Source organism: Maylandia zebra, linkage group LG5 (assembly GCF_041146795.1).
Source record: "Maylandia zebra isolate NMK-2024a linkage group LG5, Mzebra_GT3a, whole genome shotgun sequence".
Classification (NCBI taxonomy): Eukaryota; Metazoa; Chordata; class Actinopteri; order Cichliformes; family Cichlidae; genus Maylandia; species Maylandia zebra.
Genome location: NC_135171.1, coordinates 1,765,918 through 1,791,894, shown reverse-complemented (window position 1 = coordinate 1,791,894; position 25,977 = coordinate 1,765,918). Strand labels below are relative to the sequence as shown.

At 43.5% G+C, this 25,977-nt stretch overlaps 1 protein-coding gene across 1 annotated transcript; it reads right to left on the bottom strand.

Moving 5' to 3' along the window:
- Window positions 1–958: 958 nt before the first annotated feature.
- Window positions 959–21,713, bottom strand: LOC101475130 (calcium/calmodulin-dependent protein kinase type 1D). The gene is made up of 13 exons (XM_004571424.5): window positions 21,537–21,713; window positions 18,051–18,151; window positions 14,384–14,509; window positions 14,181–14,255; window positions 10,468–10,606; window positions 10,172–10,295; window positions 8,792–8,867; window positions 7,084–7,196; window positions 5,746–5,824; window positions 5,111–5,198; window positions 3,151–3,503; window positions 2,794–2,875; window positions 959–2,707 (listed from the first exon to the last, which is right to left on the bottom strand). Exons 1-12 carry the CDS (start codon window positions 21,666–21,668, stop codon window positions 2,812–2,814), a joined length of 1,470 nt encoding a protein of 489 aa, XP_004571481.1. The 5' UTR covers window positions 21,669–21,713; the 3' UTR covers window positions 959–2,707; window positions 2,794–2,811.
- Window positions 21,714–25,977: the final 4,264 nt, after the last annotated feature.

Genomic DNA, 25,977 nt, shown 5'->3' with positions numbered 1-25,977 from the left:
TCTCTCCCCACATGCCGCTGCCATTCTTGTCCACCGCCTTGTTACTTCCCGGACTGATTATTGTAACTCACTTCTTTCTGGTCTTACTCAAACATCCACCCACAAGCTCCAACGCGTCCAGGACTCTGCTGCTCGTATCATCACCAGGACCCCTTCTGTCCACCACATCACTCCTGTCCTGCAGCAGCTTCATTGGCTCCCGGTCGCATCAATTTCAAAATACTCTTGTACACATTTAAGGCTGTTCATCATCTCTCTCCTCCATATCTCTCTGACCTGGTTAAGATCACCGCCCCATCTCTGTGTCTCACATCTTCTTCTTCCCTTTCACTCTCCGTCCCCTCCCCCCGTCTTGCCACCACGGGGAGCTTTCAGCTGCTCCACGACTCTGGAGTTCCCGACCTCCTGATTTAAGAAACATCTCTTCCTTCTCTCTCTTTAAGTCCAAGCTCAAATCCCATTTGTACAAAATAAATGTACCCACATACCCACATAACCTCTCCACTCTGCTATTTTATTTATGTCTTGTGCTTTTATGATTCTGTAAACTGCTTGCTTTTATGTTGCTTTATTCTACTCTGTACAGCGACCTTGAGTGTTTTGAAAGGTGCTTTCAAATAAAATGTATTATTATTATTATTATATTTCATGAGCTGTCCTGGCTGATTTCCACCCTCTACACCAGGGGTGGGCAATTAATTTTTACAAGGGGCCACATGAGAAACCTGAGTTGCATCAGAGGGCCACATCAACAACATCTTGAACCCAAGTCTGCTTAACTTTCTTAAATTGTAAAATTCACTAAATTATATATTACGAATAGCTGGCACAAACGACAAACAGGAGGGAATGTTGGAATTGATATTTTTTATATTTTCATTTATGCTTAGAAATATATAATCATCTGTATGCTGATAAAAATCACATCCTCATTAGGTCTGATTAGATTCTGTGTGCATGTGTACCATGAGATGAGAGGAAGCAGCCTCAACCTGATAATTTCCTGATAGCTTTAGTCTGTTTCTTCAAAGTGCAAGACTAAATGTTCGTCTGAGACAACACCTGTTGCACGTTACTGTTCTTACTTCTGCTGTTCTGCATGCCTCATACACACAGTTTAAGATCATTGAAAGGTCGTATGTCTATGGATAGTATAGCTGGAAACACACGCACAGACAGAATACAGACACTGATGTTCAGAGATGCCTGCTTAAGAAGGTCACGTGTATTTGTAATTGCATATTCATGATTGATTGCTTGCTGACAATAAAAAGAGCTGCAGTGAAGGAATCAGTCGAAGTGAGCTGAGTTCAGGTGAAGGAATCCTTCCCTCGTGAGCCACAAACGCAGAGCGCCTTCTTGCCTTGTTTTGTCGTGCAGTTATTGGTCTTGTGTTCCAGCGGGGTTTTGTACTTTAATAAAGCCAACACTCCTCATCCCCGTGATGATGATCACTGGACAGGAAAGCAGGTGGGCATTCAGTGAAGGATGATGTCAGTCGAAATCCTTCTGAACGAACCGTCTAACACGGCGACGTGATGACGAGCCACAAATGACCAAATCAGTTCACAGGTTGGACTCTGTTCCCCTCTACTGTCTCCACTGAGAACATCTCACATCTGCTCCTCTCACACAACATCACACGGACCCTTTCTCCCTCCTCTCTACTGGACGTCACATCGTCCAATCACATGATTTAACACAAAGTTTAAACTTGACCTTTAAAATCACTTCATTGAATCTTATTTAACACAGAAATACCATCACACATGGATGTGATTCATTTCATGTTCCATTCAGTTTATGTAATTCTGCTTTAATCAGATTAGCCTTCAGCACATTCTCACATGATGTGCATTGTAACATAATCCCTTTACTCCAAATACAGAGGAATACGTCCTTTTCAAACTCTGTGCTTGTTCATTTATTTAAACTTCTTTTTATTAAATCATGCAAAGTATAGGTCAGATATTCTCTGAGATGTGTCGTCTTCCACACACACACAGGTCACTCTGTGATCCATCATATAAACTCAAAGTTTACACCTATGCACAACCAGCATTAAGACCAGTTAACTATCAGCAAGGTCGCATATGAATGGTTCTGTGTTCAACGACCTTTCATTGAAAACCAAGTGTAATGATGGTGTGGCGACAGAGTTCTCTTCTCACACTCCTGGAGTCACCTGCTAGTCTACCAAGTTTAAAGATCCTGTACACATGAAAGTAAGCCACCAGAAGAGTCATTTTTACTCCTTTTTATTTTATTTGTATATTGACTTATATCAATGTATATTTGATGAATAATGAAAATGCTTTATTATTAAAATGGGGAAACACTATGTAGCACTCTGATCAGTGTTCGCATAAGGCTGGATATTAAGACCTTTGTTCTCAACTGTGGGCGTGACAGTCTCTCGACCTCGCGTCGCCTGACACTGCCCCAACGGTTACCCAAAGCTTGCACCCAGACGTAGTGGGCAGGTAGCCAGACTTGCTTGTTTGGTACCTCCCACCTAAATATTTTTGCTGATCAAGCACATCCCTCTAAAGCATTGGTAGACAGCTGTGGTCTCTGGACACTGTAGACACTGCTCAGGAACAACTCAGGAAATACCCGGGAGATGTGCCAGGCGCCACGGGACACCGCCAAAGGTTCCTTGTCGGTGCCCTGATGGGTCAGAGCTGTTACGGCAGCAAGAAGAGGCCTGCACAATATTAGAGAGGGGGTTTGGGTGTTATGGCTGTTAAGTACAGCTGACATTTAAACGTGGATACACACGGGGCCATTTACCTGCATCTCGTCATCAAATCACATGATGCAGCACACACCAGACTGAAGCGGCTGGTCCTTCCCCGGAGCCACTGCATCGAGCCTGCAACACACTCAGGATTTATTCAAAGCCAACTAATGGATGGCAAATTATATAAAGCATCACTCTGGAGGTCTTAATAATCAGTTTACCAATTTAAGCATCATTTGAAACAGTATAAATATACACATAAAAGAAGCAAAGTAAACAAAGATGTAGTGCAGTTTGGAAAAGCCTAAAACAGCATGTTTGCTCCTTACTCTGGCCATCTAATTCTAGTTATTTCTCTCTATCTGATACATCAGACGGCAGCTGGAAGGGGTCAGCAGTTTAATTACCTCTGAGACTGGAAAAAGAGAGCATCATTCTCTGAATGGAAGGTATGAACTTGTCTGGACTCCTCAGTGCTGAGAGGACTTCCTGGTTCGCTTTGACTGGCTCTCAGTGAAGGACACAGTCCTGTCTCCAGGTCACAGTCACTCCAGGAGAGAAGACTAGCAGACTGGACAGGGTTTCCATTGGGGTCAAGGGGGTCTGCCTGATCTTGGCAGCTTCTCACAGGCTCCAAGTCGTTCTGGGACGAGGACTCTGGTTTGATGTTCGGTATGGGGAGGGCGGGTGTGGAGGGCACGCTGTGGGACAACTGCATTTTCTTCATGTGCTGGATTACAGAGGCTGCATTGAAGGCTTGCTGTTGGAGATCCACAAAGTGAGCAGTTACTACTGGTGCAGCCTGCATCTTGTATAGAAAAACATCTAGCATAGCAAAAGTGTCTTTTAGAGAACTCCTGCTGGAATTATGAACATATGTTCATAATTCCATTATTTCAGAAACTTTACTAGGTCTGTACGTCTATAGAGGTGGAACAGGTACGCAGTGCAAGTTTGTTTAGACATACTGTTTTTGTTTTCTCATACGGCATAAGTCATTTGTTTTAGGATTCCTCTATCCTCTTTAATTTGAACTACTTATTGATAGAATTATATTGAATTCCATCAATATTAAAATGTCTTAATGGAATCCTTATAGCAGATGTTTTATGGATTAACATGTTTGTGTTAATACATGTGAATGGCAGTTGAAGGGGATTCTCCATCAACAGGAAAAGCAGTAAAACTTGTGAAAATATTACAATTTATGCACATTTTCCAGAGTCGTCCAATGGGCTGCACTGGAGTCTCTGCTGGGCCAATTCTGGGCCCCCAGCCCGGTGTTTGACACCCGTGGCGTATGTAGTCACCTTTCCAATCATTAGCAGGGCTCTAGACTAACTTTTTGCCATGGGCGTACCGGTACAAAAGTTAGGCGCACACAGATTTTATAATAATTGATATAATGTGTTTTTCTGGATACACTGTGCTTTTTCAGCATTCAAAGATTGATGCCACCGTGTCAGAGCACTGGCTATGAATTTCAGAAGCATCAGGCCTTAACAGAAAAGTTAGCAATAGTTCTTTTCCTATTACAGCTACATCCACTTCTGTCGTGCCGAGGCTGCTCACTAGGGCTGGGTATCATCACTGATTTCTACAATCCATTCGATTCCGGTTTTCAAAGTCCCGATTCGATGCAACTTTGCCTCAGACAGTCAGAAATATTATAACTCTGATCATTTATCAGCACTGACTTCATCAGAATTGTGAACATCACAGCAGATGCCTTTGTGTGAAAGTAACTGAGAATAAAACAGAAAAACATGAAGGAGATTTTCCTGGTCTGGCTTTATAATAGCAGATAACCTTAAAAATATTCTACAATGTTCTGCATATCAAGTTTAAATTTCTTCAGTATTGAACAAGCTCCGACAGCGTGTCCGTCTACGGGCCGGCGGGTGAGAAAGCCGAGAAAGACAAAGCTGATCCTGATGCGTCGGGTCTGTGTTTACGTCTTTGTGTGGAGTCCGTGTACCTGCTCTCATCTGCTGTTTGGTTGTTGTTGAAATGGTTTCTGGCAAAACACAGTTATGTTTAAAAGTCGATTCAGGATCTAATGAGTTGATAACGCTTTATTCAAGCTACTCGCCTCCCACTTCCACCTGCACTTTCAACTGGACCACGGCCAATCAGAGAGGTCCCGCCCCTGACTATCTCTGATTGGTTTAGTCCACGATAGGGGCAAAATGTGTGTCTGTTGTTGACCACAGGGAAGGTTGCAGATTTTTTTTTTTTTTTTTTTTGCTACCCGAACATTTGGTCGCACAGGTGCAACCAAATATTTTTTTGTTGTCGCACCACTGAAAAATTTGGTCGCATTTGCAACCAATTTGGTCGCACTCTAGAGCCCTGATTAGCCATTACCTTCCATTTGGATGTGGCAAAGTTTCTCTCCAACTGTTCACACACAGACTGATAAATGTCCTGGTCTCTAGCTGTGTCTCCAACAATCCTGCGAGGGTAACATGAGCAGACGTACAGTTAGGTTCTTGGGTATTTGGACAATGTTGCGTCTGTACACCATCATCGGGCAGATAGAGATAGTCTTTGTTCCACATTCTCCGAGGCTCAAAAGTAGTAAGACAAACAAACATAATGTGTTCTCTCTTAACCGAGGTCTGTCTTCTGTCTTTCAGGCCTTTGTCTTGCATAGCTGGCCATAACTTTCCTTCTTTTTAAGAATGATTGTTGATTTGGCCAATCATACAATGTTTGCTATCTCCCTTATTTTGGTTTTTCATCCTGCTGACAACCAAATAGTTGAAGACTTGGAATGAACCCCAGATATTAGACCAGATCAGTTTCTCACGTGTCCACGAAGCTGCTTCTATATCAACTAACCAATTACTCTCTCAGAAAAAGACTGTAATTCATAAACAGCTGACACTTTTGTTCATAAATCAAGCAGAAAGCTATCTTCAGTCACATGTTGATTATGTGGTTTAAAATGTGTAATCATTGTCCAAAACATTACGACATTTAAGAGGCAAAGCACTAACCAGGGGTGCCTGAGTGCCTGTTCAGTGGTGAAGCGTTTAGTGGGGTTTTTCTCCATCATGTTCTTGATGAACTCTTTGGCTGTTGACACATAATATGGACAGAGTTCAGTTCAGCGTACAGTAGCATGATTCCTCTATGTTACACACAGTTTTATTAAAGCTCTCGAAAACACATCTAAAGCCCTTCATTAGGAACACCTGCATATGAAGAGAACGTGTGAACCCACAAACAGGAGGATGCTCGGTGGTGCCAAACACGGCTGCTGATTGATTGGACTCTCACAACAAGATTATCTAGAGTTCACACAGAAGGTTGACTTGTAGAAAAGCAGCAGTGTCCTGGATGAAAGTGCCTTGTTGTTGCTGAGCGATCGGAGCAGATTGATGGCCCATGCTAAAACCAAGCCCTGGAGCCTGTCCGCAGCTCACACACAAAACATTTCACTGCATGTTGTACTCTGCATGATTGTGTATGTGACTAATAAAGCTTGTTTGTTTGATGTAAATTCTATGAGTTCAAAGTGGAGTTTTTCAAAGAGGAAGAGGATAAGCAATGCTGTGTTTGTTCACAAAAGTAAGGCCACCACAGCTGGAACAATCACTGCTCTGCTCCCTGTATTCAGGACAGATCACGCTGATGTTTGCTTGCTCGTGTTACTCCGCTGTGGCTTTTGTTGGGTGGAGTACTCCTGCCTCCCTGCATCTCCGTGTCTGGTCTGTTTGGATTTCTATCTTCCCAGTCATGTCAGCGTGTCTGTCTGCTTTCTCACTGTTCCTTTTAGATGTTCATAAAACTTGACCTCTGACCTTGACCTTCATTGCAAGGTCACTGAGATTCAAACTGGTCCAAGATTTTTAGTAGATACACCTGTGGTATCAGTTTGAAGCTCCTAAGTTGCCTCATTGCCGAGTTATTGCACAAACTTGAGTGTCTACACTTGACACTTTTACAGCTGAGGGGCGAAAATGACAAGAAAGTCTGGTTCCTTGGAGGTCAAATATAAAGAAACGAGGTGGATCAAGATTTGCACTGTTCTCACACTGACATCTGCATGATGGATCAGTGTCAGGCTAATGTTCCCGGGAAGCTGTGATTTTAGATCCTGCATGTGATTTTTGCCAGGTTTGGAACTTAGTCTGTACAGTCACATGAATAATTCCCTCTTTAAATGATAGTGAAACAGTGCAACCTAGTGTAATGTAAGTGTGTTAGAAAAAGGACTGGTTGTCATATTTCTTGTGGTTTATCTGACCCAGTCTCAGCTATTTACATCGAGTACTAATGAAGGAAAGAGGAGGGTCAGTACTGAAAACTGTGGTGTGTAGCTGTTAGCATACCTGATTCAGAGATGTCATCCCAGAAGGGCGAATGAAAGGCGTACTCAGCTCTCATGATCTTTGAAAACAAACGCTTCTCGTTTTCTTCAAAGAATGGAGGGTAGCCACAGAGCCTGCAGCACACACACAGCCTTTCAGATACCGCCGATTTGGATCAACTCTGGATTACTTTAGCAGCCATCGTCATGCTTATATGACATTTATACAATATGCCCTGACGCGGGTTTCATCAATTTGCTGGGTTTCCTCAGCTACTGTAGTAAACGGGCAGAGCGGTCAAAGCCTTTCAGCACAAACACATTCACAGAAATGTTGTTAAGCAGCGTGAAACAAGCTGCACTGATTTACACAGCAGGACAAAGAAATGCTTAAACTGACACTGTTGGGTCTCAAATCCACCTTCTGCTCAACCATCTCTGATTTGGATAAAAATGTTACAACAGAAAATATGAACATTGATAGTGAGGGCTGTGAAATTTCAGCTTCATTTATCAAACACTTTTCTTCTTTTTATGGACCATCGACACGGAGCTGTGAAGCAGCGTTTGAGCATAAATGTCTCAGACTATTAAATATAAAAGTACTTTCACTGAGGAGCTGTAATTTGAGACAGATACATTACATGTCTGAGTACTGGCTAGTGAAAATATGAAAACAGTCCAGGCTTCCTGTAAAGTTCATGTGAGCACACATTAATAAAACATGAATGGTATATAGTTATACCATATGTTGATGCATGCTCCATCATCCAGCTGACTGCAGCTTTCCCCAGTCTCATAAACAGTACAAATATTCATGCAAACTGGAAAAGTTCAAAAACTGGCTATTTGAGATGGATACATTGAATATGATGGCAGCAACATTTCTCACTTGAAGTTGGTAGAGGGCCACAAAAGAAAAGAAAAACAGTGCAATATATCCTCAAACGATTCCAGGAAACTGGGGAAATCTGTGTGCGTAGTTAAAAACAGCATCCTTCTGTCGTGCACGTCACTGTATGTGACCTGTTGAACCACGCCATAAACTAAAGCTCTCTGTGAACATGATCAGGAAATGCAGCTGCCATCTTTGTACCAAAGCTCAGAGAAGATGCGTTCCCCTCCACACAACACTTTCTGCAGGCTCTGCACAGACAAAGAGCCACGACAGCAGCTACGTTCACATACGAGATGAGGACGACATTCCTTTCCCCAAATCCAAACGACTCCCTCCTCAGCTCCCAGACATTATGAAAAGTGTGGATGCTGCACGGTGGTAAACGTGGCCCCGCCCAACCTTTCGGTACCTGTTGCTGCCACCAAATTCAGAATGAGCTGATGTTTTTCTAAAATTATCAACATTTGATCGATTTTCTATGATGTATGGATGCTTTTACAGCAGAGATCATTTGATCCCGTCTTTGATGAGTTGATGAGCTTTACAGATCCTTCTGGTCTTATTTATATTTCACACTGTTGGGCTGTGGAGCACACAGCTTCGTGTTCAGTGCCCAACCTTCCAGCTCCAGCTACTGCTGGAGCCACAGTTACACAGTGGAAGTAAATACTGCAGTATGTGGTGACTCTAATATTGTACAAGTGTACTTCTGACTTTTGGAATATGAATAAAATCAATAACTGATGAATGTTCGCAGTTCTCCATAAATGATCAGTGAATATTCATGTATACAGTTAGCCATGTTATTATGAACGTGCAGGCCTGTACTTACAGAATATAAGTGATGACTCCAATTGACCAGCAATCCACTGCTTTGCTGTAGGGTTTCTGGGCCAAAACCTCCGGAGCTGCAGAAAGCAGGACAAACAACGTGCAATATAAGCACCATTATAAACAACACACTGTTTCCACTCCAGAAAAAGTCTCGTTAAAGCTAATGTGTTAAAGCTAAGTTAATATATGGTTCAAAAGAAAAGGCAAAAAGTTGCCTTTTACAGCATTATTCCATCTAATAATATTTCTCACAGTATTGATACTGCATTACAGCTGTTTATTGAAGATGTCCATTTGAGGATCCTTCCATTATGTTAACTTTTATTACAAGTACGGTTAGAAGTATTTTATACACATTGCATATCTGAGCTTATTTTGAGTTGATGTTCAGTTCATTGAGGGTCTTAAGCTTCACTGGCGTGACTGTCCAGGTGATACATGCTGAGGGAAACTGGAACATAGAAGGATAACTGCAATGCATGCTTACAGTACATATAATACATATAATCTAGGAATAGGCCTGAGCAGAGGCCCAAATGTTTCCAGCCTCTTGTTGCAGACCTGTTGCATTTTATTCTACTTGGTAACAGATGAGCAGAGTCAAGAATTAGCCTCAGAGACCCTGAGGGCTTAAGATTATTACTTGTATGGAAGGTGTTATCAAAATGAGAAGTTCTATGTCTGTTTATAGCTATTAAAGATGTACAAGATGTACGATTAACTGTGACTAATGTCTGGAACCTATTTTAATCTGTCATTGACGCCATGGGGGGGCGTGTACCCCACTGCTGTATAAGTGTCCACAGCCTGTATTTTGGTCAGAAGACATATGTTGATGTTTTCTCCGGGCTGTTAATAAACTCATCGTTTGATTGCACTTTTCTGGGGCCTCCGTGGTTTGTGACTCTGCTCTACATGGATCGATTTCACGACATTTTCAATAATAATAAGATCAAAGTCCAGTTTATTTATATATCACATAAAAAACAACAGAGCTGACCAGAGTTCCCTTCCTGCTGCTCCACCTGCTCGTTACGTTCACAATAAATCAAAACGAGCCCTCCAGTTCGTGCTGTCACTGCCCACATGAGCACTGAAGCCTCTCAGCAGGACGATGGAGCACCCCACCCAGTGACTCCTGGGAGGTGACGTACTGTCATTCAGCACATACACAATAACTGTCTGATTTATGAAAACTGGGTTTTTTCTTGCTCCAGTGTGATGAGATTTTGACCAAAGTAATTGTTTGTGGTATTAAGCTGTAGTACAGTAAAATGGTGCTTTCCCACAGCAACAATGTACAAATGGTCTATCACTGCAGAGGGAAAAACAGTAAGTATGTCAGTCTATTACATATGCAGAGAAATGGTTAACTCACCAACATATCCTGGTGTTCCACAGGCTGTAGACATCACTCCATGCTCCAGCGTCTTAGACAGACCAAAGTCACTCACCATAATCTTTGCATTCTCATCTGTATTATAGTACAGCAGGTTTTCAGGCTGAGAGAACAGGAAAAGCAAGACATGAAATACAGAAACGTACCTAAAATGTTCAAACACACTCATTAAACATCTGTTAAAGTCATTTTACCAAACATGTCAACATCTGTGGCTTTCACTTTGCTACTGGGAGCATGTTTGTCTTTGTTATGGTGGCTCTTTTGAGTCTTACCTTAAGATCCCTATGCACAATGCTGTTTTCATGCAGGTAGCTGACAGCCTGCAGCACCTGTTTGATCACTTTGCTGGCATCCTTCTCAGTATAAACACCTTTGTCTAAAATGCGATCAAACAGCTCCCCACCTGATACCCTGCACAAAACAGAAGAAGAGTTATCAGCGTTTATGTCTGGCAATCAGGTCTTCTGAACTTCTGCAGGACGGTAGACTAAGGACGACCATGGTCCATCGAATGATATAATAACCGAAAATGTTGTTCCGCTGTGCAAACAGACTTCGAGTAGCATTTAGGAAATGTGCCTGTGACAGGTTTGTCCATCATCTGTGTGAATCAGAGCCATCTGAAATCAGCACCCTTGTGCTAACTAACTGCATACAGTACTGCCATTTCCCCAGTTCTCTGTTTAACAAACAAGGAGAGAAACTTGCACCGCTAAGGCCAAAGTAGCACTGAGCAGTGCTGGTTTTCTAACACTAGAAAATAACTCAAAATGTTAGAAATATTCCAGTGTTAGAAAATCAGCACTGCTCAGTGTTAGTCTTTGTAAATCTTGAAAACTGACTAGGTTACTTTTAAACATACAACACTGTCAAAAGTGTTCATTTAACACTCAAAAGAGTGGACACATATAGACACTCTCCAGTGTTAATGTAACACTGGAGATTTTGCGGTGTAGCTTGTGCAAACCGAGCTGGCTGAATGCCCAACACACACACACCGGTGCGTCCTAACAATCTGGAGGGTCCCACCCAGCACTGTTACAGCCCCAGTCTGCAGTGGGACCTGTCTTCTTTGCTGAGAGATCCAGAATGCCTCAAGGGTCCATGGCTCCCCCTGTGTCTGTGCCTGAGCGCCCTGAATCCATGGTTCCTGCTCCACCAGTGCCTGTGGATCCCTCACCACCCAACCGAGACCTGAGTGGTCCCGTCACTTTCTTTGCCAGTGCCAGGCCTGGTCCCCTGCAAGCCACTGAAGACATCCCGTCTCCTTCGCCTCTCCTTTTGCTGCTGGTGATGCGGCCAGCCCCCTGTTCATGAGTGGATGACTGGTCCACTTCAGGGGATATTTTGTGAGGCTCAGTAGTGCAGAGTGACCTGAGGCCCCTCTCATGGAACCATGTCTACATTCAGAAGTCCTCCATACTGAGACATTAAACATGAAGAGGACAGAATGAAAGACAGAGAGGGGGCTGAGGGAAAATATGTGCATTATAATTATACTATTAACCTTACCAGCAGCAGCAGCAGCAGCAAGCAATAGATTGTGAAGTACTACGTAGCTGAATTCTGTGTATGCATATTCCCATTTCCATATCCATCACATGCAGGTGCACATAGGGATTATCTATAATGATCTAATAGAAGATCATTATGCAGGTGTCCTGGGATGAACATTGTGAGGAGACGTGGTAATCTAGTATTACATACTTCACATCAGACTTTGCACAGACAGAGGTCATGTTCCAGATGTGATACGGGTATTAATGTAGTTGCACACAGTTGTGTAAATGTTGGGTTTTCTTTGGACTGGTAAGATTTAGCAGTTTTTACTGCTGCCACCTGGTCCTGCTCCACCACAGCTCTCCACGCCACTTTGTCCTGCTCTGCCAGAGGTCTTCACAATGTCTGGTCCTGTCCCACTAGAGGTCTCTGCACTGTCTGGTCAGGCTCCACCCGAGCCTGAGGTAATCTCTTACCTTCAGGTCCTGCTCTGCCCAGGTCAGAGGTCACCGTGTGGCCGTCTGGCCCTGCTCCACCCGTACCAGGGCACCTCCGTCTGTGTCGGGTCCCTGCCTCTGCCGCCTTCGTCAGCCTCCAGTTCTGTCCTCCGAGGGTCTCCGCCACCATCACCAGCCTCCAGCCAAGCCATCTGAGGGTCTCTGCCTCCACCCATGCCTGCCACGCAGGGTTCTACATCTGCTCTGCTTTCGTCGCTCAGACTTGGTAGTCGACCATGACAACAGAAACCTTATAGGTGCTCCACGTTCCACGTTTAGTCGGCCTTCTCCTCATGTCTATTTCTGTCCTGTCCCAGCATCTTAGTGTTTGTCTCTGTGTTTATTGTACTTTCTGTTTTATTTTGAGTCTCTTGTCCAGTCTTCACTTTTGCTTCTCCTGTCCTGTTAGTCTGTATAAGTTCCAGCTGTGCTCCCACCTGTTGCCCATCCTCTCGTTACCCTGTGTGCATTGATGTCCTTAGTCTCCGTCTACTTGTTGTTGCATTGTCATGCTGCGTATTCTGCAGTTCTGTGGTTCACCTGTAGGTGCTAGATTCCACATTTCTATGTTTTCCTGTTCTTTAGCTCAAAGTTTTCTTTTCTTGTGTGTTTATGAGTTTCCTTAGCACAGCAATAAAGCTGAGTAATTCCTTTGATTTTTCCAAGACGTGAAGCTTAATGTTTTATTGTTGATGATGAAGTCTGAGGAGGCTGAAGCTGTAGAGCAATGAAAGCAGTGGTGTTTGTGGATAGATGGGCTGATAAAGTGCACGTCTCACTTTCTAACCACAGTGAATTGGACTGAGGGTAAACAATGTGTTTTAAGGTGTTTGACTCTATGTTCGTGCTTGTAGACCTCCTTGAGATTTGGGGTTTTGTAAAGTGTAACGTTGAATGCACAGTGTCACGGTGGTTAGCAGTGCCTCGCAACAACAAGGTCCTGGGTACAAATCCTTTCTGTGTGCACTTCTCCCCATGTCTGCGTGGATCCTCTCCACATACTCCAGCTTCCTTCAACATGCAGTTAGTGAGCTCAGGTTAATTAGTGATTCTAAACTGGCTGTAGGTGTCTGTCTCTGTTTGTTAGCCCTGTGATAGACTTGTCCAGCATGTACCCAGCCCTGTGGTGGCTGAGACAGCATCCAGCACAACTGGGATTGTTGAGATAAGATCATTGATTTTAAGAAAGCCATTTAACTGTTGCCATCCATCCACAGAGTGATATGCAGAGGCTGATCCAGCAGTTTAAATCATCTTTTCCCGACTTATGCAACAGAATAAAATTAAGGCTGAACAACTCTATCAGCTTGGAGGAAACACGGATTTCTAAATATTTAAAGTTTCTTGTGTAAAGATAGTAAAAGGTCTGCTACAACCGCCTCATCCATACAAGGTGGTAAAATATTGGATTTGGACCCGTTTATTGACGAGTTGTGGCAGCAAAGAATGGGGGTCCCTAAGGAGTAACAGCACATCATTAAGGAGAACTGGATGTTCTGGATTAAACTGCCAGCTGAAGACATCTCTGTCTTATAGCAGCCGCAGTGGTTCTGTGAACAATGCAAATAGAAATGGAAAGAGAAGAATGTGGATATTTGATTAAAGATTAAAGCCGACCTTTTTGTTTTTGATTTGAAATATAACAGCTTGGTGTATTTTGGAAAACAGCCAATAATGAGCAAAGAATGGTAATAATACAAGTTATCAGATGGTTCAATAAACTCCATTTAAAAAAATCATTTTAGCCTTTAAGGGGTTAAAGGCTTGGTGGCATGAAGGAACGACACATAGCTATATTAGTTTGTACCAATATTATTTATTCAATTTGAACAATAATTCAGCCTATTTTAGCAAAAAAGGCTGAATTGTTACTGTTCTGTACACACTGTGTACTCGCATTGTTAAGATTATACTGCAGTAATAATTGTCAGTGTTGCATTATTTCAAGGTAAACATTAATAGAAAGTCAGCTAAACAGTTCCACTTACAGCTGCATGACCAGGTAGTAGTGTGTTCGACTCTCGTAGAAATCCTGCAGCCCCACCACATTGTCGTGCTTTATCCTGAAATAGTAAGAAACAGGAGGATAACTCGTTCTTATTCTCTTTAACCTTTGACATGTTAGGCAGCAGAACTAGTCACCGCTAGACTTTATTCATTACACATTTGAATAAGTGTGTGTGTTTGTTACCTCCTCAGCACATTTATTTCATTTTCTAGGTTGCTATGGGCGAGATGTTTTTTCTTCAGACATTTCAGAGCATACATTTTCCCAGTTTTCTTCTCTCTCACCATGAAAACCTCTGAAAATGAGCCCCTGTGCAAAAACATCAAAGAGGATTAATGACAGCCTGATCAAATGCTAGAAACAACTTTATCTTGGTTAACAGTTTTATTTTGTTTGTTCTTACAATCCTCTCAGAGATCTACAGAAACATCTTCCCAGGGTGATGGATCCAGCAGTACTACAGACCCCTGGAACAAGCAGGGGCTAGCTGCTCAAACATAAGCTCCACGACTTCTTTATTACCTCATTTGAAAGCATTTATACTGGGTTTGCTTTTTAACAGGTAAAATTCAAAGGGGTGAAAGAAATACTAAGTTTAATTAGGACAGTGGCAAGCACATCATCCAAGACCAAAACCCTTCGATCATATCATTTCATAGAAAGCGATTCAGATGAGCACTAATTGACACAGTGGAGGAATGATCTACTGCACAGGTGTCCACCCCCAGGCCTGGAGGGCCGGTGTCCTGCAGGTTTTAGATGTGTCCTTGATCCAACACAGCTGATTTAAGTGGCTAAATGACCTCAACATGTCTGGTAATGAACTAATTATGTGATCAGGTGTGCTGACCCAGGGTGAGATCTCAAACCTGCAGGACACCGGCCCTCCAGGCCTGGGGTTGGACACCCCTGACCTACTGTAAAGTAAATACCATCTGGTGGTATGTTTGAGAAACTAACATTAAAGCAACAATTACCTCCTTACGTTCACACTGATGCCAACCCCCCACCACCACCAGACTGAACTTTAACAGCAGCAAAGTTCTGGTTTCGAACCGTTCCTGCATTTCCTGTGTGGTTTTTATCCTGGCTCCACCATCCAAACATGTTTGTTACCTGCTGATTCTAAATCAGCTGTCGCTGTGGCTATGAGATAAACACTGTTTAATGTGTGTGTGTATGAATCAATAAACACGTCTCATACAACGCGGTGCTTTGAATGATGACCGAGGCTAGAAGAATGATGTATAAACACCACTTCATTTGACTTTGTGTACAACAAATCTGCTCTACATTTCCTGAGGAACAGCACGTGTTGACCTGCACACAGACGCCGACACCTGTTCATAACACCTGCCTTTAAGTACATTCAGCACATCCATTCACAAGTGTAGGCAGCCAGACACTTAATCCTGTAATGAAGCAGTGCTAGGATGTTCTCAGACTGACGTCTCACACACAGGAGCCTTACTCATGCACTCTGTGACGGGTTTATTAACTCGCTCTTAAACAGCTCCTAACGTTAATTTAATACGTTGCTGCTCTTCACTGATTTAGTGAAGCCAGTATCCAGTGTTGGGGAGTAACGGAATACATGTACCACGTTACGTATTTAAAATACAAAATATGAGTAACTGTATTTCGTTACAGTTACCGTTTAAAAAGGTGGTATTCAGAATACAGTTACTTTGTTGAAATAAATGGATTACACTGCAGTACTTTCCTGTTTCATATTGTCGCGGGTCAGGACTGTTTGGGTTTGTTTGACAGCTACGTTCTGTTGTTCCAGGCGGCAGCGTTACGGTTGCCATGGTTACAGGGTGACGCTCTCTCTCTCTCTCTGCGACTGTGTGTTTCCTGGGTGAGAGAGCGCCTTTTCGTTGTTGTTGTTGTTGTTGTGCTAAGCTAACAGGCAGAATGCTACAAGCATAGCTCTAAAGAATGTAGCATCATGGGCAGTGTAGTCCGTGTTGCAGGGAGAATGGACTGCCATACACGTTATGGGTCTGTGAGCGCGAGGAGGGAGAAAAAGGGGAGTGGAAAGGTACGAGTTGTCATCGAGGAAAAACGGGAGCTGGAAGCATGTAAATATAATAATAACCACTGCAGCCAAGAAGAGAGCCTGACGAGCCCAGCTGTAAGTAAGCTATTAAGACTCGACTGTACACCATGTTCGTGTTTCCCTCTGAAAACAATAAGTTCCGTTGGAGCAGCCTTTCAACGCCTCTCTCTGTCTCTCGCAAGAAAAGTTGACCCACACAACAAAGTAAAGCTATTTTTCGGCTACGAGCCGACAGGGACCCCGCCGTATTAGTCAGAGGTCCCTTTACTACAGTTTGGAGTCGCGGACCTTCAGTAATGGTAATAAATCACACAGCAATAGTACATTCACGTTGTTGTAAAAAGCACGATAATATATTAAGTAATCCAAAGTATTCAGAATACGTTACTGTCATTGAGTAACGTAACGGAATACGTTACAGAATACATTTTGGGGCATGTATTCTGTAATCTGTAATGGAATACATTTTAAAAGTAACCTTCCCAACACTGCCAGTATCTCCCAGGTTAGCAGCCAAAACACTTTTAAACAGTATGAGAAACCTTTACAACCAGCTGTCTTGTATCCATTTATAACTTTTCCATTCGGGTTTGTCTACGAAGTAACCATTTCAGAGTGTGGAAACAGTAGCCTCAGCCTAACCAGTAAATACTGGGCATGTGGAAAGCATTCTGCCTGCTTCCTGCACTGAGGCAGCGCTGTCAGAGCTTACAACTATCCACCAGTTGCCCTCAGATCACATGAAGGTGATACAGAGATGTGGCCTATGTGGAACAAGGGGAAAACAGTCTTCACTCTCTGCACACCAAATCTGGGAGTGGGTGACACAATTATCTGCATTCTGCAGACAGCATACTCCCATCTGGATAGTAACAGCAGCACAGCAAGGATCACCTTCTTTCATTTCCCATAACATTGTGTTAACATTGTGTATTATTCACAGAGAACTGTGGAACTGAGGCACATTATAGCGCTGTTCTGGTCCTAATGATGACCAAAGTTACATTTCATTTACTGCATACATATTCAACACTTTATCAACCTTACAGACAATTTGAAATCACCAGTAAATGTAACATGCTCACCTTTGTACCAAAAGGAAGCCCACACAGGTGTGTGGAACATACACACTCCACACATAAAGGCCACAGCCAATCCAAATGTCCCAACCCAGAAGCTGCATATCTAACAGTACAATAGTAACAGGTTCACACATGCACTGCAGCCCTGAGCATGACTGGGATGTACCTGAGAGAGGTTAATGAAAGCAAATGCATCCTGTCTCCTGTCAGCTCCACGGCTCAGCCTGTTTCCACTGGTGACATCAGACCAGTTCCTACATCATCATTCTCTGTTCATGTGTTTGTGTGGAAAACCAACTTTGGATTTATTAGCTCCTGTTACTAAACAACAATATAGAACTTTTTCAACTGAGAAGGAAGTGAAAATATATATCGTCTTCACATAGATTACTGATTGGCAGAGCTAGCTCGAAATTTCAAGTTAATAAGCGGAAATTTTGAGAAAGATAACTCAAAGTTTCGAGTTATGGATGCTTTTTTGTGGCAGAAACGGCTTCCGTAGTCTGGGGTGCCTGCAGCTCAGCAGATAGAGCAGGTCTTCTGCTAGGCAAGATACTTTGAATATGTGAGAATGTTAGCTAGAAAGCTAGTTAGCTAGAAACACAGAAGCAGGGCTTGTGTGAATGTTGCATAAAGTGTGTTGAGTGCTCCGGGAGGCTTAGAGGTTCCTCACACAGAAGCATCACCATGAGTGAAAAGTACTCACGAGCCCATCTTCCCCTTGAAGTCAAACACGTCCTTGATGTTACTGGTGCTTTTCTTCCAGCTGCAAACAATCTCCTTCTGGCCCATCTTAGCCGTAGTTTCCTGAACAACCACAAATCACATCAGTTATTCATGCTGACAGTGGAAACATGTACTTATACATTACACCACGCAACACATGTGAAAGTGCTGCTGAGCCAAAGTTTGCAGCATTCCAGTTTACTCCGGTGTCTACATATAACTAAGTGACTGTAGTTACTGTGTGCACTGATGCACTGTGCCTCAGTACACAGAGTCAGGTTTGAGTCGATATGATGCTGAAATAAATCATTACAGTAAGTGAGGTTTCATTTATTCAGCTATACAAAGGAAAAATACCAAACGTCTGCGTTTTCATTTGATGCACTGTAGCATCAAAGCACATGAAACCTATGTGTATAAAGGACAGTTCTTGTGTGTCCCTGTGTCCGTCTGTCCTCTGTGTGTGTCCTTGTGTCTCTGTCCTCTGTGTGTGTCCTTGTGTCCGTCTGTCCTCTTTGTGTGTCCTTGTGTCTCTGTCCTCTGTGTGTGTGTCCTTGTGTCCGTCTGTCCTCTTTGTGTGTGTCCTTGCATCCCTCTGTCCTCTGTGTGTGTCCTTGTGTCCGTCTGTCCTCTGTGTGTGTCCTTGTGTCTCTGTCCTTTGTGTGTGTCCTTGTGTCCGTCTGTCCTCTTTGTGTGTGTCCTTGTGTCTCTGTCCTCTGTGTGTGTCTTGTGTTCGTCTGTCCTCTGTGTGTGTCCTTGTGTCTCTGTCCTCTGTGTGTGTCCTTGTGTCCGTCTGTCCTCTTTGTGTGTGTCCTTGTGTCTCTGTCCTCTGTGTGTGTGTCCTTGTGTCCGTCTGTCCTCTTTGTGTGTGTCCTTGCATCCCTCTGTCCTCTGTGTGTGTCCTTGTGTCCGTCTGTCCTCTGTGTATGTCCTTGCATCCCTCTGTCCTCTGTGTGTGTCCTTGTGTCCGTCTGTCCTCTGTGTGTGTCCTTGTGTCTCTGTCCTCTGTGTGTGTCTTGTGTCCGTCTGTCCTCTGTGTGTGTCCTTGTGTCTCTGTCCTCTGTGTGTGTGTGTCCTTGTGTCTCTGTCCTCTGTGTGTGTCTTGTGTCCTTCTGTCCTCTGTGTGTGTCCTTGTCTCTCTGTCCTTCTCTGTGTGTCCTTGTGTCCCTCTGTCCTCTGTTTGTGTCCTTGAGTCTCTCTGTCCTCTGTGTGTGTCCTTGTGTCTCTGTCCTCTGTGTGTGTGTCCTTGTGTCTCTCTGTCCTCTGTGTGTGTACTTGTCTGTCTGTCCTCTGTGTGCGTCCGTCTGTCCATCTGTCCACTGTGTGTCCTTGTGTCCCTGTCCTCTGTGTGTGTCCTTGTGTCCCTCTGTCCTCTGTGTGTGTACTTGTCTCTCTGTCCTCTGTGTGTGCTTGTGTCCCTCTGTCCTCTGTGTGTGTCCGTCTGTCCCTCTGTCCTCTGTGTGTGTCCGTCTGTCCATCTGTCCTCTGTGTGTGCTTGTGTCCCTCTGTCCTCTGTGTGTGCTTGTGTCCCTCTGTCCTCTGTGTGTGTCCGTCTGTCCCTCTGTCCTCTGTGTGTGTCCGTCTGTCTCTCTGTCCTCTGTGTGTGCTTGTGTCCCTCTGTCCTCTGTGTGTGTCCGTCTGTCCCTCTGTCCTCTGTGTGTGTGTCCGTCTGTCCATCTGTCCTCTGTGTGTGCTTGTGTCCCTCTGTCCTCTGTGTGTGTCTGTCTGTCCCGCTGTCCTCTGTGTGTGTGTCCGTCTGTCCATCTGTCCTCTGTGTGTGCTTGTGTCCCTCTGTCCTCTGTGTGTGTCCGTCTGTCCCTCTTTCCTCTGTGTGTGTGTCCGTCTGTCCATCTGTCCTCTGTGTGTGCTTGTGTCCCTCTGTCCTCTGTGTGTGTCTGTCTGTCCCGCTGTCCTCTGTGTGTGTGTCCGTCTGTCCATCTGTCCTCTGTGTGTGCTTGTGTCCCTCTGTCCTCTGTGTGTGTCCGTCTGTCCCTCTTTCCTCTGTGTGTGTGTCCATCTGTCCTCTGTGTGTGTCCGTCTGTCTCTCTGTCCTCTGTGTGTGTCCTTGTGTCTCTCTGTCCTCTGTGTGTGTCCGTCTGTCCCTCTGTCCTCTGTGTGTGTCCGTCTGTCTCTCTGTCCTCTGTGTGTGTCCTTGTGTCTCTCTGTCCTCTGTGTGTGTCCGTCTGTCCATCTGTCCTCTGTGTGTGTCCTTGTCTCTCTGTCGTCTGTGTCCCTCCCTTGTGTCCCGCCCCGTCTCCCTATGTCTGCGTGTTCCACGTCTCTTGTTGTCACAGTCTACATCTTTGTGTGTGTTCATGTGTGTCAGCTGTGTCTCCCTCTGCTCATCATCTGTTAACTTCCCAAGTCTCAACTGTTCTTGTATTTTCTAGTGTTCCTGGTTTTCGTCTATTTCGTTTTCCAAGTTTAGGATCTTGTGATTAGTTTCTCATTTAGTTGGTTTTCATGTTTGGTTAATGTTTTGTTTTCGGCCATAATAAAAGGCACGCTTTTAGTTCCAATCTAGTTCTGTTTCCACGTTTCGTTCGTCTGCCTTTGGGTCCACTCCTGTCCACTCCACGCCGTCTGTCAGTGATGTGTATTTGTCAGTCCTTCTCTGCTTTGTATTACCTGCAGCAAATTTTATTTAAGACACTCAGGTGTATGTCCTGTGTCTTCTTCCAGGTGTGTTTCTGTTATTTTGTGTTTAAAGGTTTATTTCAATATGTTGTTTATTCTTTTTGAAATAGTATATTGGTAAGATTGACTAGTTCTTGTCTAACTGAGAAATTTTATTATCAGCATGTAAATATGCACATTTAAACAACACATCTACTCGATTATGAGAGAGTGGTCTGAAAAGTTCATTTCTTAGCCTGGGGATGGGGATGTACATAGAGTTTATACACATCTGATGCTTTGGAGAATGGAGGACTGAACCCTAAGCCTATCTAGTCCTTTGCAACCCTTAAGATGTCACCCCAGTTCCCCCGTGTTACATAAACAGTTGCATGTCCAAGCCTGAGCTCACTTCTCACTGGCAAAGCCCATTTCTACTTATCAGGGCCACAGGATTCAAAAAGGCAGAGGATTAGAGCGATAAATACCTGTGCTTACTTAATCTCCCCGTCCAGCCTGCCTTCTCCTGCACTCCTGCCATATCCCCTGACAAACACTGCTTGTTTTATTATGTGGACTTGAAACTGAGCTTCCTTGAATATTGGCAGTGCATACTAAACGTCATATGTTAAATTATGACATGTGTATATTTCATTAGTTTTCTTGTGTGGAAAATTTGATAACATCCAATAACTTAACATTTCACAAGTGCTAATTATCTATGCTGGAGACAAGAGTGTTTTATTAAATGTAAAGTTACATTTGTTTTCCTATTTACAGGATAATTCTTTTGTCCAGTTATTAAACGATTTGTAAACAGAGAGAGAGGATAACTGAAATGAACGCTTACCTTAATCACAGACGTGAAATAAACGGAGCATTTGCCAGAGGACCTGTGCGCAGTTGGTTGAGGTATCCCGGTGGTGACCCGACTGTTTCTGGTGGCTCCTCCTCTTCTTGAGCAGGGGCGGGGCCTCCCCATTCATCTCTTCCACAGTGCTGCATTCACAGAGCCATGGGGCTTACATTACAGCGCCAGGATTGAGAAGATGATGAGACTGCATAATTAAAGTGATAGTTCCAAACGAATGAAACTGCTGCATCCAGAAAAATCACACTTTACCTGTTTTATTCAGTACAGTGCACGAATGCAGGGAGGCAAGTTCTCCCACCCTTCCCTCCCCTCAGGGTAAGAGTTTGGGTGTCATACTTGATAATACTCTTTCATTCCAGTCTCACATTAATTACATAACCCGGTCTGCTTACTTCCGCTTGCGTAATATTAACCGACTCCGCCCCTTCCTTCCTCCCCATGCTGCTGCCGTCCTTGTCCATAGTCTTATTACGTCCCGCATTGATTACTGCAATTCCCTCTTATTTGGTCTCCTTAAAAGGTCCCTTCATAAACTCCAACTTCTCCAAAACTCTGCGGCGCTAATCTGTCACAGAGCTAACTCATAGGCTGCGTTCACTCTGCAGGTCTTGATGCTCAATTCCGATTTTTTGATCAAATCCGATGTTTTTGTCTGCTCGTTCACACTACAAATAAAATGTGACAGCAAACACGCTCTAGTGTGAACGCTCAGAGCGCCCGCATGCGCAAAAGCAGACGTCACACACAACGCGCTCTGCTTAGACCCAGAGCAACAGTATGTTTGACTGATGGCCTTAATATAAAGACTTCGGACTTTACGTTTCCCAATTTTTGCTTTATTTTGTTATTTACATAATAATGTGAATAACCTAATAATGATCCTTACTGCTGCTTCAGAGGATAGCTGTAGATTTCTGTCAGAATCTGCAGATCAGTACAAAGAAAATGTTCACGTTGTCTTCCCAGCAGTTTCACCGGATGGCCAGGAAGCCTTCACGATGTCTCCTCCGGCGCTGATAATTGGTGTCTGTCTTGTGTCAGTGACGTAAAAAACCTGACCGTAAACCAGCAGTCGCTTTCTAAAACATCGGATATGTATCGGATTCAGCACCACATACGAGAGTGACCCAGATCGGATTTGAAAATATTGGATTTGTGCCGTTCACACTGTCACACCATGATGGGATAGATGGGTCGCAGAGGGTCAAAAACATTTTCGGATTTGAAAAATTGGGATTTGATGCGCTTTCGCCTGCAGTGTGAACGCAGCCTAAGAGACTGAAAGCTCGTTAGACAAAGGTTAAATGTGAGCATAAAAGATATGCGTTACCCGTTAAAGGGGGCGAAGAAACCAGGACTGAGTTTAACGAAGAAACGAGGTAACTTTTTAAAGAGGAAACAGGTTAACTTTATAGAGGCTGTTTCCAAACCAGTGACAAAAGTAAAGTAGGACCTTTTACCAGCAAAAGCTAATTTCATCTTTTTGGAGTTACAGTGTGCGCTGAGGGAAGTCAGTTTTAAACTGGGATTGAAAGAAAATTAAACTGGGATTCTAGTTGAAAAGGGGGTGAAGGACATGGATTTAGGGCAGATCACAGCCTTGTGTAAATGCAAGGTGCTGTCTCACAACGTGATTTATTTGTTTCATTTATTAATTGTGGATAGAAGTAATTATGACAAACTAATGAGGAAACATTGAAAACATACAACCCGTTGAGGGGACAGGTAGGGTTGGGCAATTGAAAGGCTTTGTTTTGTTTAGCAGAATCACTTATGTTATATTCTAGGCTTTTAACATGTAAGTAAATGTAATGGATAAATAAGGGATTAGTTCATTTCTCAGGGGAGAAATGAAAAAGGGGGACTGTTAAGAGATAGATAGATATTTTTAATGCGTATCTGCTCGTTAGATTGTTTTATGAGAGGCCCAGGGCTGGTTCCAGGGCTTGAATGAGACCTAACCAACATTGACACACATTGCACTTGTTGTGTTTCATGTTTGTCCTTTAGTTTGTCACATGTCTGTATATTCTGACATGACAAAGGTCTACCCACACATCTGGAGATTTGCACACAATTCCCCTTCTCCACGTATGTTTCAGCTGTGTCAACATCTCAGCTCTGCTGGGTCATGGTTACTTCAGCAGTGAGAGACGCAGCTCAACACAATGTTTCTCAGAGGCAGGATATTGATAGCACAGATAAGCAGATTATGTATGTGTGAATAGCTAATGCAAAGAGCTGCCCAGTAAGCTATTTTACTGCATTATTATAGTTATCCTAATTAGATGAATATTCACAGAGACAACAAGAGAAGGCATAAACGAAAACAACTTAACACAAGAGACTGCTGCTGTTACACAGTGTTGTGGTTTAAGTTAACAGGCCAGGTCCAAAGAGATCACTGTGACCAGCCAAGTCTCCGGAAAATAGCATCGCTATTCCTCGAAGATGAGATGATGAGATGGCCTTTATTTGTCAGTTGCAGGTCTTTTGCCCACAACCAAGATGACAGACCTCCGACCGTACATACAACACAAACATCACATTGGGGAGACAGGTCAGGCCAGGTAGCGAGGAAAAAAACATTGAAATGTGTAACACAGAAGGATAATCCAGGAATGCACAGATATCAACACACCATAACACAATAAACACAGACAGCAACATGGGAAAGAGTTCCAGTGTGTACATCTGATCTGGGACCGCTGCAATCTTCGACTGCGCCTCCAGCTGACCCGATGTCCACATCATGGGGGAGGTAAGCGTTGGAGGTGGCGTTGGATCCGGGGTAGGGAGGGTGACGCGTCAGTGAGTGCTTATCAGTGTATATGTCTGTGTGTGCGTGTCCAGAGTTCAGCTGAGACAGTGTCCTTCGCCCTGCCAGGCTAAGTAAACAGTCTTCCAGCCAACCCAGGTGGTCTTGCATGGAATGGGAAGGAACAGACTCAACACAGTCGTTTTCAGGGAGTTGTTGTTCGGCTCCAGCCTTGAGCTGGCGCCGAAGGTAATTGAGAATTTCAAGCTGTTTTTTAACACTCGACACTGGTCTCTCAGTCTCCCGTTAATAGCTGCGAGCTTCTCCGTGATGTTATTAGCCGTCGATTCTGTGGTCAGACAGCAAGATCCCTGGGAGGATTCTAAGTGTCGTTAATACGGAAGCTCTTTTCTGGCCTTATTAACCAAACTGCACGTATGAAGCACTATTGATACTAAATTATCCTTTGCAAAGCCGCAGTTCACTGTGATTGGTCAGATGTTGCCAATGCCACGCCCATCACGACTAAGAACCATTAACCAGCTTCGTGTTCCTGACTACTGATGTTAGGGTGAGCCAATCAAATGACAGTAAGAAACCCTGGCTTTGTAGCACAGGCCCAGGTCACATGAACACCGTCTGTACACAAAGGAGAATCCCGTTCACTACTTTGTTACTGTCAAGAGAATTTTCAAATACTTGTAAATCTGATTGTGAGTTTTCCCTAAATCACCGTCTACGGTGTAGGCAACAAAAACTGTTTGCTTTACATTCGCCTTCTTTATCTGTGCTCATGTTCTACATAACTGATTCACAACAGGGGTAATTAGACAGAGGTACAGTTTCTATCAGGTCACTTTTATTGTCACATCACATTACTGGTACACTGGTGCAGCACATGTCAGTGAGATTCTTGTGTGCAAGCTTCACAAACAACAGTGGTGTCCAAAATATAAGAAACATAAAAAATAAATAAATAAAATATAAGAAATATATTTAAAAAAAGCAATGAATGGCATGAATGTATGTACAAATAAAAAGAATGCATGCACATATATACATACACATGTGTATTTGTGTGTATATACATAAGTATAACACAAGAGTGGATCCTGCAGGAAGTGGTGTGAACAGAGTGTGACTGGATGATCCTCCCTGCTTTCCTCAGGCTCACCTCCAGTTATCCTTTTGGAACACAGCACCATATACTAATATCATTTTATTAGATTAATACAGCACAAGGTTCCGTTTTGCACAGAAACGTCCTACTTTTTACTTTCTTTGACTATTTTTCACAACCTGCACTTTCAGTTTTACTTGAGTAAAAAAGTTAAATCAATACTTTTACCAGAATGTTTTAATAAGCATGTCACCTCCTACTGAAGTATATAATGTCTCTTTTTGGCCACCTCTAACACACACAGACACACAGGTATCCCACATTAGCCCCAGGCTAAATAACATCAGTGCCAAACACGTATCGGAGGCTTGACAGGCTTCGGTCCAACTATATTTACAGCGCGTTTCCATCCGGCTGGCTTTTCTATTACATTCAGACAGACAGCGAGAAATTTCAGAATTACAGTATCCGAGAAGTAAACACCGCGTCGACAACACAGGCAGCAGCTTATTGAAGTGAAACTCATAACTGACGCTTTC